The following is a 16,476-nucleotide window of genomic DNA, read 5'->3' as shown; positions in this document are numbered from 1 at the left end:
TATCAATATTTGAAAATGAATATTTTTACTATTTCTAGATGACTTTCTTAAACTTACAAAATAAAACTAAACATCAGTTAATTTTTCGTTACGCTTAACAATTTATTTTAACATAGGTTATATTATTTTATACAACTTTTTTCGTATTATAAAAAATGACTTAATTTTAAAATTAAAAACTAATTTAGCTAGACGACGATTTAGGGTTCGATCTTTTTTAGCTTTTCAACTGCCATTTAAAATATGTATAAATTCTATTATGTAATTGTGGATGAAATTTTGTTATCTCACGCAGATAATTTGTAGCGTTCATAATTGTTAAAATGTTATATAGTTGTATATACTATATTTCTATATGCATACATATGCTCGTATGTATTTATGTATATCAGTGACTTCTACTAAGGATAATTAGTGTGTTGCATATAAGTATGTTGCATGCGTGTGCAAAAACAGAACTACAAACGTATTGTACAGTACAAATGTATAAAATGGAGAAAAAAAAAATAATTATGTATATATATCAGATATATAGATTAACCGCAAGTCTCGCTTGAATCTCAATTCACAAAATAAACGTCAAAAAATTAACGAATTAGTATTAGGCAATAGCAGACATAGCGACCTGACAAAGTCATCAAATTTAATCATCTGCTACCAGAATTTGCAATATTAGCACGCTCCTTTTAAAAGTCCATTGCCGCTGATTCTGCTGCTGCCTCAGTAGTCAATGCTGCTGCCTCCGTTTTGTTGCATGCGCACGGACCGACGTCGCGTCAGAATGCGTGCTGGTGCTGCTGGTGTGGCTTCGGTGATGGCCTCCGCAATGAGTGGAACCGGTGGATCCAGAACATTTGCAGCCGTCATAGCTGCTGCGAATTCCTCGCTGGCCATGCCAGCTACCGCATTGTCCAGCACCAGGGGCGTCGGTGTGATCAGACCAAGACTCTGCTCGCCCTCCAGCTGTGAGCTGCGTCGCGTGGATATGCCGCGCAGCTTCGACTTTTTCGGTGGAAGCGTACGTGGCGCACTAACCTCACGCATGACGGGCACCGTAGCCGTTTCCTGTACGCACGTTAACGTGGCGCTCTCCTCTTCGTAGTTGCGTTTGCGCGCCAAACGCGCAGCGGCTGCTCCATTTTTGCTGCCATTGCTATTGCTGCCTTCGTCGGCTGGCATGATGAGCTCTGGGGCCACAGTCTGTTGTTCGTTGTTGTTGTTGTTGCCGTTAAAATAATCAGCAGGGTGTGTTGTTGTTATTGTTGTGCTAACCGTTGTCTCCAGGCAGGCATTCTCTTCAATGGTCTCCAATTTGGGGCCGCTGCTACTGCTGCTGATGGACTGTTGAAACGGGTTGTTGTTGCTGCTGCTATTGACATTGTTGTTGCTGCTTTGCCCATTGGTGGCTGGCGTCGGTGTTGTTGTCGCATTGTCAATGCTCTCCTTTGGACTGTTGCCACTGCTGGCCTGTCGGAGTTGCGTGTTTTCCTTCTCTAGCGTCTGTATGCGATCGCGCGTTGTCTTTAATTCTTGCTGCAAAAACAATATAGTGCTTTGCATGCCCTCCACATCCTCATCGATCTCCTGCAGAAAGTCATCGAGCTCTGTGAACAAAAACACATATTCATCTATCTATATATCGCTGTTCAATGGATTATAATACCTGACTGAGATTTCTTGACCTCCTCGCTAAAGCTTTTTTGCATTGCCAATTCAGTCTCTAGCTTTGCTAGTCGCCCATTGGATGTCATCTTGCCCAGCTCTTCGTTTTCCTGATACAATAGACGGCACTTGGCCATGAGGCGTTTTCCCGTATTTGAGTCCGGCGTAAATTTCCAGGCGGAAAGTTCATTTTGCGTCTCCTCCAGCTTAGCCTTGGTGGCCTTTAGCTCCTTTTTGAGACGCTCAAAGAGCAAATTTACAGCCGGATCGAGAAGAGCCGTGCGCAAGGCTAAGGCTGTGGGCGCCTGCTGTGCCTTGTACTCCGCAATTTGACTCTGTGTTGGAGTGTAAAAGTGTATATATGAATACACCTAGTGCCATTGTCAGATGTACTCAAAAATTACCACATAATCCTGAAACTCTTGCTCCTTGTTGGCCAGACGCCGCATAAGAATCTTTTCGCGTCGCTGTGCGTCCGCGCATTGCAGTCCCAGACGCGTCTGCTCCAACTTGAGGCTCTCGATTTCATCTGAAGGGACGGGCGCACGAATTAGAGAGTAAAACAAAACAGAGATAGTGTTAGTAAACGTCGCAGCACCCAGGACACAGGGCTGTAGTCAACAATCGATCGAGTAGAATAAAAAGCAGCAAACAGCAAACGCAATGGTCAGCGGGCGGCAAGGCAGACATCAGCAGATGCTTCCCCACCGCCACGATACAAATTTACAAGTTCTTTAAGGGCAATATATATAGTACTTGGTTGCACAACCTGGTGTGTTGTGAATACTGGTTGTAGTTTGTAGGTAGATACATATTTTATTTTTTTTTTTTGAAAGAATTTTGATATATTTTTTTTGTAATTGAACTTAATACGAAATCATACCAATGCGTTGCAATCATTCGTGTAAGTTCGTGACATTATTTTGCGCTGTTGTTGCGGCTGTTGTTGTTGCGCTCTCGCTGTTGTTGTTGTAGCTGCTGTTGTTGTCGTAGTTGCTGCTGCTGCTACCGCTGCTGTCGTCGGATTTGGTTGTTGCCACGAACGTTGCACTTGCACACGTTATTTCTTGCACTAATTTTTGCTTCGAGATTGCGAGGCTCATGAGATTTGCCTCAACATTTACTCAACACTTGCTTGCACTTTTATATTGCTTGCTTAATTTAACATTTGCATTTGCGTTTGCATTTGCATTTGCATTTGCATTTGATTTTGCTTTTGCTTATTGCTTGCTTTATAGAGAAGACACACTGTGGAAACAACAAACGTTTTGAAAATTTTGTTGCAAAACTGAAAAATATTTAGAAAAACACTTGCAAAAAACTCGACGCGCGCACTTTGCTTTCAAAAAGCTCATACAAACATCAACATCAACATTATTTTCTGGCATTTTCGAACACTCTTTTTTCTCTCGTTAGCTCAGAAGCTCTCATAACAAAGTTCAACGACTTTCATTTCATTTCATATTTTTCTTGTGCAAACTCACAAGTTATTATTTATATGCATTTATTTCTTATATTTATTTTATATACATATATATGTACATATATATATCTACGTTTTGCTATTTAGCTGCGGTAATTATGTTTTATTTTCTTGTTATTTCTGCGTACGCAAACAAGCCGAGCGCCGTTATAACGTGTGCGTGTGAGTGTGAGCGTGTGTAAATCCATTTGTTTGTGGTGTGCGAGCTTGCGTTTGTGTGTGTTGTCTTTATGTTTGAGTTAATTCACAAACGCAAACAACACTTTGGCCTATATGCTAATCAGGGATGGAGCTCTTAATGAATTACCCAGCACTGTTTGTTTGTTTTTTTTTTTTTTTAATTTATTTAAAGCCCTTTGATTAAATATTTCCATTCAAGAATATACTGTACATGGACATGACTCATCTTTTAAGAAAATCGAATTTTCAATCTGATTTGCAATTTATCCCAAATGTTTATCCAGCCCTGGCATATAAGCCATTAAATAACAAGCGACAATTAAACAATTAACTACATTAACGCAGACGCCTGTCTGGGCAAACCGATTTTTAATGCCCTTCTTGGCCTACAATAAATTTGATTTGACATATGCATTATCTTATCTCTCGCTGGAAAAATCAACAAAAAGACGCACACACACGCACTCACGAACACACGATAATTTAGCCCGCGCTTTGTTGCGTTCTTTATTTATTTATTTGTACGTATTCAATTTGTTTTATGACATTTTGTATCGATTTATTGTGTTATTTATTTATATATATTTAATTGATTTTGTGGAATTTTGTGTAGATTTATTGTGTTATTTATTTATTTAATTTTGTGAATTTTTGTATTGGCTTTTTCAGTTCATTTTGGGCCATGATTTGCATTACATTCTTAACACTGGCAAAGTTCTTGGCTTAATAACACAAAAACTGAAGAGAAACATTTTTTTTAAATTTTTATATTTTAGAATATATATGTTTTATATACATTATATACCATTTTATGCACTCTTTCTTCATCTGATTTATTTTTTTCATGTTTTATTTATTTTGTGATTTATATATTTTGTTTGCGTGGAGAATTCAAGCCGTGTAAACAGTGTTGGAGCATGACGAAACAGAATGTATGGGGAGGGGCATTGAGAGGCAGTGGGAATGAAATAGGGAGAGACATAGAGAAAGAGAGAGAGAGAGAGAAGGTGAGTAAGGCAAGAAGAGGGCACGCGCGCGCAGGGGCACGTAGACAAGACGACAACGTGAGCAACGTTGGCAACGAAATTGGCCAAAAACGAAAACTGTACACACGGCAGAAACTCTTGAGACGACGACGACGAGGGCGAGGGCGAAGACGTAGACGAAGTAGAGAAATTTGATCAACTTTTGGCATTTTGTACACTTGTTACACACAATTTTGCTTAAATACTGTTCATATTTGTTATAATGCATTTACATAATGCACACATATATTTTGCTATCTTTTTCAACTGTTCTTTGCACACAACACTTTGCAACACTTTTTTTGATTAATGCATTGATTTGCTATGATTGCTTTATATTATTTAGATTAATTAGTTCGATTTGCACACACTGGTTAAACACTTGCTGTTTCTTTTGATTTTAACAACAAACAAAATAACTTATTAACTAAACAAAACGCTGAAAGTCTTCAAAGAGTGTTCGCTTCAATTATCAAAAGTTCGATTTTGTATAAACCAAAAAACAAGGCACACGTGGAGTTCTTTTTTGTTTTAGTGTTTTTCATATAAAACGCATTTTTGCACAAAAAAACTCAAACTTAGGCCGTGGAAATGCCTTACAAAAATGCAACAACCTCTCATCAAATGTTTAAGGTGCGCGAAATAACAAAATATATTTTATTTACGCACCTTAAACACAACATTTGCAAATTGAACATTTTGAAAAAAAATAGGAAACTAAACAAATTATACAATTTACACAAATGTACACTGTTTGTTGTTGTTTGTTTTCTTGTTTTCGTTTACATACGAGACATATATATAAATATATATCATTTGATATATATCTATATATTTATATATATATATATATATATTATACGGCATGTATATATAATATGCTTACAATTTGTTTTGCATATTTATGCGTAAATAATAATTTAATACCTTCGAGCAAACGACGCTGTTCTGCTGCGGCGGCAGCTTCGGCAACAGCGGCATCATGTTGTTGTTGTTGCTGCTGCGGTTGTTGTTGTTGTTGTTGTTGTTGCTGTTGTTCTGGTTGTGGGTGATGGTGGTGTCGATGCTGCTGTTGTTGCTGCTGTTGCTGTAGCTGTTGCTCCTGTGTTTGCTGCGCTTGCGTTGACGTCGGATGATGATGATGATGATGGTGATGATGATGATGCGGCTGCTGCTGTTGCTGCTGCTGCTGCTGCTGTTGTGACGTTGGCAGCTCTTCGAAGCCAGACGGCGTCGGCGATGCCGGGCCAGACGGGCCCATATTATTAACTGCGCCAACACCAGCGCTACCCCCACCAACACCACCAGCAGCCACGCCGCCGGTGCCGCTATTGCTGTTGCTGTTACTGTTGCTGTTGCTGTTGCTATTGCTGCTATTGTTGCTGATCATGTGCAAATTTTGATCATATTTTGTAGACATTTTATCGTAACTGTTCATCAAGGGTCTCTGATCGTCCATAGTCATTGCAGCGACACTCATAACTCAATACAAAGCTCTAGTTGGTCCTTTGCTTTCCTCGATTTTCATATGGCTTGTACACACTGGAACCAAACACACAAAAAACTCGCAGCTCGCGATGCTCACTGCCAGCGGAGCACCTTTTTCGCTCTCGCACACGCACGCTCTATATGTGTGCGGGCCTGCCTGCTCACCAATACCAATGCTAAACTATGCTGTAGACGACGCGAGGCAAGCGAAAATTTTTTTTTGTATTTTCGTTGCTACTTTTCAGTTGCAAAATTTGCGTACTTTTTGCGTATTTTCAGCGTTGAATTATTGATTACTTGCTATATTGTTCATTTATGCGCACTTTATCAATATTTTTATGTGGTTTAAATCACTTTTATTACGTTTATTTAATAAATTCTCTTGGAGCCGTCGATATCATTAGTTAGCTAAAAACGTTTGGTCGGCGTTGCCATATGGTCGTCAAGTCAAATTCAATATGGTGGACCAGCACGCGATATAATACCAAAACGAAATGGTCACCCCAATCCAAGAATAACCGCAGCTGGTCACCCATCTTAGCTCGAATTGTTTACGTTTCTTCAAGAAGAAGACAGTTTCTGGTAGCCCTGGTTTATTTTGCAAATTACATAAAAGTCTGCGGCCAACGACAAAATGTTGCGACAAATTGCTGGACCAACGTTTGCCAAGTTGCTGCGTGCAACAACCAGCCCAGCGAATGCGTCAGCTACCCAAGCTGCATTCGGCGGCTCATTCGGCACCGTCCTGGCACGCCAGCAGCAGACCATGCCTGTTGTCGACTCTGGCAATACCCTGCCGAAGAAGGGCTACTCGCCTTTTGGCACCAAGCAGGCCAGTATGGCCGAGTGGTCGGTGGCGAGATTAGACGATCTGCTTAATTGGGGTCGCAAAGGTTCCATCTGGCCGCTTACCTTCGGCCTGGCTTGTTGCGCCGTGGAAATGATGCACATTGCAGCCCCACGGTAAATGTTATTCCAACGGCTTACACATCTATAAACATCATTATCCATTCCAGATATGATATGGATCGATACGGCGTTGTGTTCCGTGCATCCCCACGTCAAGCTGACGTTATTATCGTAGCTGGCACGCTGACAAATAAAATGGCACCAGCTCTGCGCAAAGTCTACGACCAAATGCCCGAACCCCGCTGGGTCATCTCAATGGGCAGCTGTGCCAACGGCGGTGGCTACTACCACTACTCGTACTCGGTTGTGCGAGGCTGCGATCGTATAATACCTGTCGATATCTATGTGCCTGGCTGCCCTCCCACTGCGGAGGCGCTTTTGTACGGCGTCCTGCAGCTGCAAAAGAAGGTGAAGCGCATGAGGACGTTGCAGATGTGGTACAGAAAGTAAAGAGATAGTCTCCAGTTAAATAAGCAAGAAGTGTTAAATAAATATTGTATGCAAATATAGGCAATAGCAACAACGTTTTTCTAGCATTTGTATTCTATTTAGTTCTTTTCTATAAAAATGCTATTGTATTTCTTATTGCAATGTACAAATTGTTTAAAATATCGTATAGCTTTTCTGACGTCAGCGGCAGTGAAATACTACCTGTTACAAAAGCGTACCAAAACCATGTCGAGCGTTGCCAGATCGATTTTTTTTTAATAATAAACAAATACAGCTGTGCGATGGCCGATTTCCCCGAAAATCTACAAGTAATTAAATTGGAACCACCAGGAACGCCGGAAAAGTCGAACATCAAGGAGCGCCTAAATCTGCACGTAAAGCGACGCTTGCAACAGGATCTGCCCGTTTCCAGCCCAGAAACACCACCTGGGGACACAGTTGCAGCCACTTCTAGCAAACGCTGCAAAGCAACTCCAGCACAGTCCAAAGAAGGGCAAAAGCAACGCAAGCCCTATCAAAAGCGTGTGGAAAAGATCAAAACAGAGACGAGCAAATGCAAAAAAGGTAATCTGATATATTTAACTAGGAAATCGCATATGACCAACAAAAATTGCAGCACAAAATGCCAGCCCTGCAGCGGATTTGGAGTCATTCGACGAGGCAGCAGATCATGAGGCATCGCCAGAAAGATCGGACGCCAAAAACATGGGCCGTGATCGCTACAAGAGTGCTGATATACTCAACATAGTATTGAGTGCAAAGAAACGGGCGCTAATGCAAAATGCGGAGGTGCAATCATTTTGGTCGAAAATTATGACAGCCCTGAAGAACTGAATTTATTTTTCATCGATGGGGCAACACTGGTGCGTATATGGCGCGCATTGATACGATTTTCATAAAATTCAAATAACAAAACGAGTTACTTTAAGGTTGTAGCTTAAGTGTTGTTAATTATTCGATTTTAATAAATAAAATAATTTAGTTTTTTTTTTAGTATTACATTGAACACACTAGCTAAATACACTAAATACTGCGCACGCTCTGGGAGCGCCCAGTCGCTGCTGCGGCTGCAGCGGCTGCTTCCGCCGCCGACGGCTGACAGCTGCAAAATTTTGCAGAGCCGCTCAGAAAGCAATTTGACGTTTTTGGGGTTGCAACGTTTTGCGTCGCGTAATCGCAGTGATTTAGCGTCTCCGAATCGAAAAGAATACCACAAATTGATAACGAGTTCAAAGTGTGTTCGAGCAAAGGTAGTTGCAGTGTGTAACTAAATATTTGGCGTGTCAAACTAAAGCCTTGAGCGTAATATACAATTAACAATAATTGGCAATTAAGCCGTGTTAGATAATCCCGTTTGGGGTTTGTGTGGCGCGTTTGTTATCGATTTAACTATTCTTTTTTTTTTTTTTTTTTTTTTTTTTTGCCTTTTGTACTTCTCCCGTGTCCTTTTAGGGCGCGCATTCTCACGCTCACACTCTCTGCCGCCTGCTGCTGTATTTTTCGTTTTGTCGCCACCCTTGCGCGACTCTTGTGCTCTGCCTCTCTTGCTGTGCGCTTTGGCATGCTGCTTCGTCCTTGCCTTGTCCACAAATTTGCGCTCAAATCGACCGCCCGCCCGCCCACCAGCCACCCACTGAGCCCTTTTCGGCTGCTTTTCACTTTCGTGCGCTTCCATTTCCATTTGGCATCAGCTACAATAGGCCATTCCTGTTCAACGGCTCTTGCAACGGCGCCAACTTGCCACAGTCATCAAATATTTTCTCAATGTGCTCGCCTCTTACGTAAATAAAAAAAAAACAGACACACACATATATATATATATATATATAGATATAATACTTAAAGCGCAGCCAATTTGAAAATAAATTCCAGTTAAGAGCTGGCATTATATAATATTGTGCCAAAAGTCCTGCGAGACGAAAAGTGACGCGAAAGAACAAAAGTGCAAAAAGTGATTACAAAACACTTTCAAATTTTCAGTGCACGTCAAATCCATTAAAAACTTTTACAACAAATGGCCCAAATAGGCATAATCAAAGAGCAAAACAATTATATAAAAAATAAAATATATGTGACTAAATGTTAATTGAAAAGAATGAAAATGTGTCCAAGAAATCAACAAATACCTATAATATATACAAGAGCCTAATCCAAATCTTAACCAAATTAATAATATTCAATATCAGAAGCTTTCAAGTATTTGCATCAACTGAAATTATAAATTGACACGAATATATTATGGTTTTTTTTTTTACGTTTTGCATTATACAACTAGTTTAACTGTCTGGCTGCCCCACCTGCCCCACCTGTCCCAGCTGCCCCACCTGCCCCAAAGAAGAACAACAACTATTGCGTCTATTAACTGGCACCTTTTTGCAAGGCTTTGGCTACCTTTACTCATACTGCACTTTCTTTTTAATGGCTAAATCAATAACCAGAGTAAAAAAAGAACAGAGCAAAAAAAAGAAAGGCAAAAGAAAAAGTATTCTCTTTGGCCCTTTTGCTAATTGTATGACTATTACTATTACATAAGCGACAGCTTTTCCCCCCCCCCCTTCCAAGCGGGGAAAAGCAGCCGAAACATTTCCTTGCAGGAAATGCCAAAAGTCTGAGGAACGGAGACACATGCCAAGCCAGCACATATATGGGATAACTGGGAACAGAACTAGGTCAGTTATTGAATTTTCCCGGTCGCCGCGTAACGCCCACCGCCCACGCAGAGTGTTGCACGTACTGCTGCAACATAAATATATAACAATATTTGTGATAGATAATGGCAAGAAGACATACTGCCGCTTGGCTGGCAACAGGACGAGTCAATTCTGTGATTGACTGCTCGACATTCGAAGCATGTCAGCGAGCCATTAAGACGACAACAACAATGCTGGGGCACAACAACAATTGGCTGTCAGACATGACAACGGCCCCGTGGGCTATCCTATTGATTGCCTCGGGCCAGAACGTTGCGACCAGCAGCGGTGCCTTCTGTGCCAGAGACCCAAATTTTAACTGAGCCGCAAACGAGGCGTATGCGTAATATTTGCCATTTAGTCATGCTCCGATGATATCTGCCTCTGCAGTGTGTCCGTGTGTGTGTGTGTGTGTGTGTGTGTGTGTGTGTGTGTCTGTGTGTGTGTGTGTGTGTGTGTGTGTCTGTGTGAGTGTGTGTGTGCCAGAATGGTGCCTACTATGGCTGCCTTCGGTGCATTGCACTTTCCTGATTACGTATACGACTTGTGCCACTGTTGGGGGCTTACACGGGCAGACTCCTCCTACCATCTGTGGTCCGCTGGCGCTGTCAGCCGCAGTTGGAAGCCGCACACTTCAAGCTGTGCTATGATCATTTAGGGGCAATCATGTGATTACTGCTGAGTGTCCTTTTCACATTTATTATTCAAGTGGCACGTGCACCTGCTTTTAGTTGTCTTTTTTTTGGCTTGTTCATCATCTACAAGAACGTCTCATAAATTAAAAAAATAATTTGAATATTATTGTCTGCTTTTGGAACACATTAAAAAGTTACCAGTTTTTAGCATTGCCACTTAATTTTTATATATATTTTTTTAAATTTATTTCCATTTAAGAAACCATAAAAATGTTTTAGCATAAAATGTATCTAATGGCATTATCGTAATCCAAAACAAGTCCTTTTGGGTAAACTAAGCGACCCATCAACATGGAATGCTCTGCCACTTTAACCCCTTCCCCCCGCACCGCCCATCTTCCTATTAGCACACCTGGCCTAGTTGTTGGTGTGGGATGTTACCAAAGCCCCATTATATATGGTGGGTTTAGTTGGCAACAATTGCACACGGGGAAAATCAATTGCAAGCCAGTGCCAGCCTATGCTGGGTGGATGACACATAGGAAACATAAAAGCAGCAGCAGCAACAACAACAACAACAACAACAGCAACAGCGAGAAGAGCAGCAATCATTGCAATCCAATTAAATGGCCGCTTGACTGCTGCTTGTCGCCGAGTCGAAGTGAGCATTGAGTGAGAATTGCCTGATTTGCACTCAGTTTTAGATTCCACAAACTTGTGTTCCACTAATTGGGTCGTGTGCACGTCATCAAAGCTGCAGCGTCTCAGCTCACTCTTACTCTCAATTGGAGCAGCATCGCACGCGCTCTCTCTCTCTCTCTCGCGCTCTTTGTTGCGCTGCATTGCGCCGCTGCGCTCACCAAATGCCCTGCAATGCAACTCTATCCTCCCCTCGCCGCCCCCGCCCGCAGCTTACTGTAACAGTTTTGCCTATTTTTGAAAAAAATGCGGCCCACTTTTGCGTTTGCTGTTTTTCCTTTCCACACACAGTTCTATTTATTTTTGTCAACTGATTTTCGTTGAGCCGAAAGGTTGAGTATTAAGTTTATTCAGTTTAAAGTGTTGAGCAAAGTTATTATATTATTAAATATTGCAAAATGAAAAGTGCTAACACCAAATTATGCAAAAACAAAAGAAAAGAAAGTTTTCAACTAAAATTAAACAAGTAAAAAGCATAGAAAATACCAATTCAAATGAAATATAAACATAAATTATTTCAAACAATAAATACATCATGAAAAAATGGTTTTACAAACAAGTTAAAGTTATCTCATTTTCTTTTAACATATTTTAGCTAACATGATAATTTAACTCAGCTAAAAGCAGAAGAAGAAACATTGAGTGTATTTCGGTGAGAGCTGAATACAAAACAAATTTGCGACACAAGTGCAAAGTACACAAAACAACAACAACAACAACAACAACAAAAACAGCAAAAACAACAGTTGCAGAAATGTCGCCTTTTATGGAAAAAACGTTGCTGTTGTTAGGCGTGCTGTGTTGCATACAAGGTAAGCGCTCAGGTTTATGCAATGCAAAAATAAAGCCAAAGCTCCTCACACACACACACACACACACACATATGCACACACAAACAGCCCTCCCACACCGTCTGTCCCCCCCTCCCGTTTGCTCGCATTGTTAGACAACATTTGCGAGTGGCTTTGCACACATCTAATGCAATTTGATATGATTATGTATGGATTTGTGTTGAGGTCTCTTCTTCTCTTCTCTTCTTCTTCTTCTTCTTCTTGTTCTTCCACTTCTTGCCACTTACAGTTACCACTGCCCTTATGTGCTACGACTGCAACAGCGAGTACGATCCACGTTGCGGTGATCCCTTCGAGCCCTACTCCATCGGCGAGGTCAACTGCAGCAAACAGGAGCCTCTGGAGCATCTCAAGGACAAGTACAAGCCCATGCTGTGCCGCAAGACTGTTCAGAAAAGTAAGTTTCAACAATGGGTACAAAAATTATAAAGTACAAATATGTCAGAAAAAGGTTCGATATATTTTAAGTAATTTTAAATAATGATATTTTAAAGTATCGAATATAATAAGTATAGTTAAAACTTTTAGCTATTGCGTTAACAAAAAAAATAAATTTCTACAATCAAAAATAAGTTTAAAAATATTGGGGAAAATATATCGAAAATATTAAAAACGGAAATAACAATTTCTTCATTTGAAAATAAATTTTAAACTGAAAATTATAAATTAAAATTAATGGGGAAAATAGATCCAGAATCATTATTGAAAAATAGAAAACAATTATTTATTGGAAAAATCAGATACACGCTTTTTCTTTTCTAAAATCTTTATCCAAGGAATATAAAAAATATAGCTGTTTTTTTTTTATATATAAATAGCTAAAATCGAAAAACTCCAGTATTGGGATTTTTTCCAATTAAATGCTTACTGGAGGGTAAATCCTCCCATATAGCTCGAAGAATATGTTTATTTAATAAATTTTTAGTAGTTAAAATTCAAATGATAAATGACCAAAATCTTAGAATTTTCCACGGAAAACTTTAGGATTGTGCTGTTTCCCAATTGAGTTCCTACAGGGGGATAAAAATGCCATTATTAAAACTCGAAGGAAAAATGTAAATGTATGTAACAGGCAGAAGGAAGCATCTCCGACCCCATAAAGTATATATATTCTTGATCAGCATCAATAGCCGAGCCGAGTCCGTCTGTCTGTCCGTCCGTCTGTCCGTTCGTCAGTCTGTCCGTCTGTCCGTCTGTCCGTATGTATGAACGCAAGGATCTCAGAGCCTATAAGAACTAGAGACCTGAAATCTGAGATCGAGATCCGCAGATCCGATAATCGATAACTTGCCCCGTTTCCAAGAAATCGATAAAAATCTATATCGAAATCCAGTTTTTGTAAATAATAAGAGCTAAAGTAAGCAAATTTGACATATAGTTTCTAGAATAGTATATACACTTGCATTTGGTGTTGGAAGAAGAGGGTTCAGGGTATCCCCCACTCGGGAGCTTCCGACCAGAACCTCTTACTTGTTTTTATTTAGCACAAATTCCAAATTAAACGAGATGCTAATAAAATTGTATTTCAGTTTACGGAAAGGTGCGCGTTGTGCGCGGCTGTGGTTATATACCCGACGAACGCACCGATAAGGAGTGCATAAGGCGTTTGGGCACACACGATGTCTCCGCCACCTACTGCGCCTGCACCCAGGAGCTGTGCAATGGGGCCAATGCCGTTGGCATATCGCAGATGGCGCTGCTGTTCGGATTGGCCGCCGGATTCGCGCTCTTCTTGACAAGACACAGCATAAGAGTGCAGAGCTCATAAATATCCATTTATTTTCCAATTTTCCAATAACAATTTGTGTTTCAATATTATTTGGTCTAATTTCAAATTGAGTTTTTGATAAAAATTCAGTTTTTAGCCACCTCGTTGGCCAGTTAATTAAGTTGCATAATTTAATTTAATTATACATGTGTTCGTAAGCGTAAAAAATGAGAGATTACCATAACAAAAAAAAAAATAAACATATAAACTAAACTCTGTACTTAATTTGTTGGGCTCATAAAAAATGCAAGAGTACCTTTAATGTAAATGTAAAATGAAACAAAATAAAATGCATAAACTCTATTTGGGCGGTCAAATCTATTGAATTGTTTTATTCATTAAGCTCATTTTAATTTTATATTAATTTTAATAAATGTACTTATATCCAAACAAAAAACAGAAATAAACAAAAAACTGCCAGTAAATGTCTCCGCCTAATACACAGAAAAAAATGCATGCCCAACTTTAAAGCCCAAAAACAAGCTTAACTAAATAAATTTTAGTTTCTCAAATGTATTGCAAATGTCTGTTCGGTATTTTGAAACTTCGAAATCTTTTCAAACCTTGATTTCCTTAGCACGAGAAGCTATTAGAAAGTTCAAAGCATTTCAACTATTAAGACGCGATATTTACATGCAGCAAAGAGCCCTAAAAGGTAAATTTTAACAACAAACTCTTCACATGATATCGAAAAAAAAAAAAAACAAACAAACAATAAATTAAATAATAATCACAATTCAATGAGTACATTAATAGAGTATAGTATTTGAAGTAACTAGGACACCAGATCATTTGACAAACAAATTATGAGTCATTGCAGAGTAAAAGAAATAGAATAAAAACTTAAATTTCAACTAAATGCAGATAACATAGCAAAACAAACTATTTACAAAACCAACAAGAACATTCAAGAATAAATAAGAAACTATGAAAATGTCACATTTTGTCCATTTTAAGCTTCATACAAAAAAGAAATTATATAAAAATAGACAAATAAATAAATCAAATATATAATACAAATCTTCCTAAAAACAAAAAAAAACAAAAACAAAGTAAAGAAAATGTCAAATGAAAATTTTGTCGTGTAGTTAATTATTATTTTCTATTTTTTCGACAAGCATAAATTCTTAATAAACAATTTTCAAGTGCTTTATTTGACAAATTGATAGGCACAAATTTAAAAAATATATATAAATTTATAAAGACACGGCTAATAGGCAAAGTACAGTCCACACAAAACAACAAACACTAGCCAACACACAACACAAAACCAAATACATTTCAATACCTGATTTGGTGTAGACCTCACAGATACATACAACATAGATACATACAACAATTGATTAACTCGTACATGATTATACTTATACACACAAACACACACACACACACACACACACATATTCTATTGAATGATCTTTATTTAGTTAAATATTATTAAGAATTATATGGACAGCTAAAAACAACATTGTGAGCATATGTAGATAAATTGAACTAATTTTAATTTACATGCAAGAAAAAAAATATATATAAAAATGTGCATAAAAACAACAACATAACACTAGCCGTTGTATCGTAATAAATATACATATATGAGAAACACATTTTGTGCATATTTAAGAAATTATAAATATATATTTAATTGCAGTATATTTAGTTGAAAGAGCATACACTTTTTAAAGAAAGATATAGGCAAAGAAAGTTACAAAAGTTTATTTTATACAATAGAAAGTGAGAGTAAGCCCATGCCATACACATACTTCACACAGCACACGCAAAAATAATATAAAAAAAAAAAAGAAAAACAAATAATAATAATAATATAAATGGCAGCGTGAATCATATCATTGTATTTTGCTTTACGAGTGACCATATTCTAAAGTAAAACCGAAAAGAAATCCACAATATAAATGTTTATAACACAATGCTAACCACAATACAAACAAGCAGCTCAGAATGCTAAAATTTAATAAATAAAACACGCTAAGAAAACAAAAAAAGATAAAAGTAAAAACAAAGTTTGATTCATCTTCAGCATCTACTGAGAAAGGAAACCCCTATAATAAATACACGCATATTAGTCCTAAACCCAAAAACGTTTCGATAAATAAAAGAACTCACAGATTTGACACACAACACGAAACGAATGAAGAACACACACACACACACACACACTCACACAGTTGCATACCTAATAAAAATAATAATAATAATAATAAAATAAACAATAATAATAAACTTATATGTGTTTCGTCTGCGCTGGCTGAATCGTCAAATGAATAATAATAATTTACATTTGGTTTATGAGTTTCTAAGCAAACCCAAGAAATATATATATATGCAACAATGAAGTAAAACAAACAAAACAAACAAAAATTGAAAGAAAAACAAAAACCAAACAATTTACAAAAAATTATGTGAACTTGTTAATTTTTAGCGTTTAAGTCTGTAAAGCTCCGCTTGTAGATGAAAAATCAATAAATAAACTAAATACAAAATTGAATAAAACGATAAAAAACAAAAACAAAAACAAAAAACAAAACAAAAAAAATACAAAATCAAAAAGTTATAAACTTTCACAAAACAACAAAAAAAAAAACATGTTGCTCTTTTATCGATTTATGCAGCACGCTCAA

General features: G+C 38.2%; 4 protein-coding genes across 8 annotated transcripts; 3 read left to right on the top strand and 1 right to left on the bottom strand.

Annotated features, from left to right (window-relative positions):
* Positions 1-126: 126 nt before the first annotated feature.
* On the bottom strand, positions 127-6,209 carry LOC115757837 (pre-mRNA-splicing regulator female-lethal(2)D). Of its 2 annotated transcripts, none has more exons than XM_030698269.1 (4): positions 5,278-6,209; positions 2,067-2,191; positions 1,664-1,997; positions 127-1,604 (listed from the first exon to the last, which is right to left on the bottom strand). In XM_030698269.1, the coding sequence occupies exons 1-4, from the start codon at positions 5,828-5,830 to the stop codon at positions 721-723; spliced, it is 1,896 nt and encodes a 631-aa protein (XP_030554129.1). In that variant the 5' UTR covers positions 5,831-6,209; the 3' UTR covers positions 127-720. The 2 variants fall into 2 exon arrangements, with proteins under 2 accessions (XP_030554129.1, XP_030554130.1); XM_030698270.1 differs by lacking the exon at positions 5,278-6,209 and adding an exon at positions 2,546-3,141.
* Positions 6,210-6,414: 205 nt separating this feature from the next.
* On the top strand, positions 6,415-7,274 carry LOC115757838 (NADH-quinone oxidoreductase subunit B 2-like). The gene is made up of 2 exons (XM_030698271.1): positions 6,415-6,801; positions 6,855-7,274. Exons 1-2 carry the CDS (start codon positions 6,473-6,475, stop codon positions 7,195-7,197), a joined length of 672 nt encoding a protein of 223 aa, XP_030554131.1. The 5' UTR covers positions 6,415-6,472; the 3' UTR covers positions 7,198-7,274.
* Positions 7,275-7,455: 181 nt separating this feature from the next.
* LOC115757918 lies at positions 7,456-8,137 on the top strand. The gene is made up of 2 exons (XM_030698381.1): positions 7,456-7,761; positions 7,814-8,137. The coding sequence occupies exons 1-2, from the start codon at positions 7,479-7,481 to the stop codon at positions 8,029-8,031; spliced, it is 501 nt and encodes a 166-aa protein (XP_030554241.1). The 5' UTR covers positions 7,456-7,478; the 3' UTR covers positions 8,032-8,137.
* Positions 8,138-8,355: 218 nt separating this feature from the next.
* On the top strand, positions 8,356-14,829 carry LOC115757886. Of its 4 annotated transcripts, none has more exons than XM_030698325.1 (4): positions 8,356-8,447; positions 11,817-12,033; positions 12,302-12,469; positions 13,602-14,829. In XM_030698325.1, exons 2-4 carry the CDS (start codon positions 11,976-11,978, stop codon positions 13,838-13,840), a joined length of 465 nt encoding a protein of 154 aa, XP_030554185.1. In that variant the 5' UTR covers positions 8,356-8,447; positions 11,817-11,975; the 3' UTR covers positions 13,841-14,829. The 4 variants fall into 4 exon arrangements, with proteins under 4 accessions (XP_030554185.1, XP_030554186.1, XP_030554187.1 ...); XM_030698326.1 differs by lacking the exon at positions 8,356-8,447 and adding an exon at positions 8,906-8,978; XM_030698327.1 differs by lacking the exon at positions 8,356-8,447 and adding an exon at positions 8,947-8,963.
* Positions 14,830-16,476: the final 1,647 nt, after the last annotated feature.

The sequence above is a fragment of the Drosophila novamexicana genome, unplaced genomic scaffold (assembly GCF_003285875.2).
Source record: "Drosophila novamexicana strain 15010-1031.04,08,12 unplaced genomic scaffold, DnovRS2.1 tig00000121-arrow-pilon, whole genome shotgun sequence".
Classification (NCBI taxonomy): Eukaryota; Metazoa; Arthropoda; class Insecta; order Diptera; family Drosophilidae; genus Drosophila; species Drosophila novamexicana.
The sequence above is the reverse complement of the archived record's forward strand: the minus strand, read 5'-3'. Positions and strand labels throughout refer to the sequence as shown.

Coding starts and splice junctions, on each gene's coding strand:
- LOC115757837 (XM_030698269.1), bottom strand. CDS start 5,830: ATGAGTGTCGCTGCAATGACTATGGACGATCAGAGACCCTTGATGAAC. Junction 2,192..5,277: donor ACAGCGTCGTTTGCTCGAAG/GTATTAAATTAT, acceptor CCGTCCCTTCAG/ATGAAATCGAGAGCCTCAAG. Junction 1,998..2,066: donor AAGAGTTTCAGGATTATGTG/GTAATTTTTGAG, acceptor ACTCCAACACAG/AGTCAAATTGCGGAGTACAA.
- LOC115757838 (XM_030698271.1), top strand. CDS start 6,473: ATGTTGCGACAAATTGCTGGACCAACGTTTGCCAAGTTGCTGCGTGCA. Junction 6,802..6,854: donor ATGCACATTGCAGCCCCACG/GTAAATGTTATT, acceptor TATCCATTCCAG/ATATGATATGGATCGATACG.
- LOC115757918 (XM_030698381.1), top strand. CDS start 7,479: ATGGCCGATTTCCCCGAAAATCTACAAGTAATTAAATTGGAACCACCA. Junction 7,762..7,813: donor GACGAGCAAATGCAAAAAAG/GTAATCTGATAT, acceptor CAAAAATTGCAG/CACAAAATGCCAGCCCTGCA.
- LOC115757886 (XM_030698325.1), top strand. CDS start 11,976: ATGTCGCCTTTTATGGAAAAAACGTTGCTGTTGTTAGGCGTGCTGTGT. Junction 12,034..12,301: donor CGTGCTGTGTTGCATACAAG/GTAAGCGCTCAG, acceptor TGCCACTTACAG/TTACCACTGCCCTTATGTGC. Junction 12,470..13,601: donor CCGCAAGACTGTTCAGAAAA/GTAAGTTTCAAC, acceptor ATTGTATTTCAG/TTTACGGAAAGGTGCGCGTT.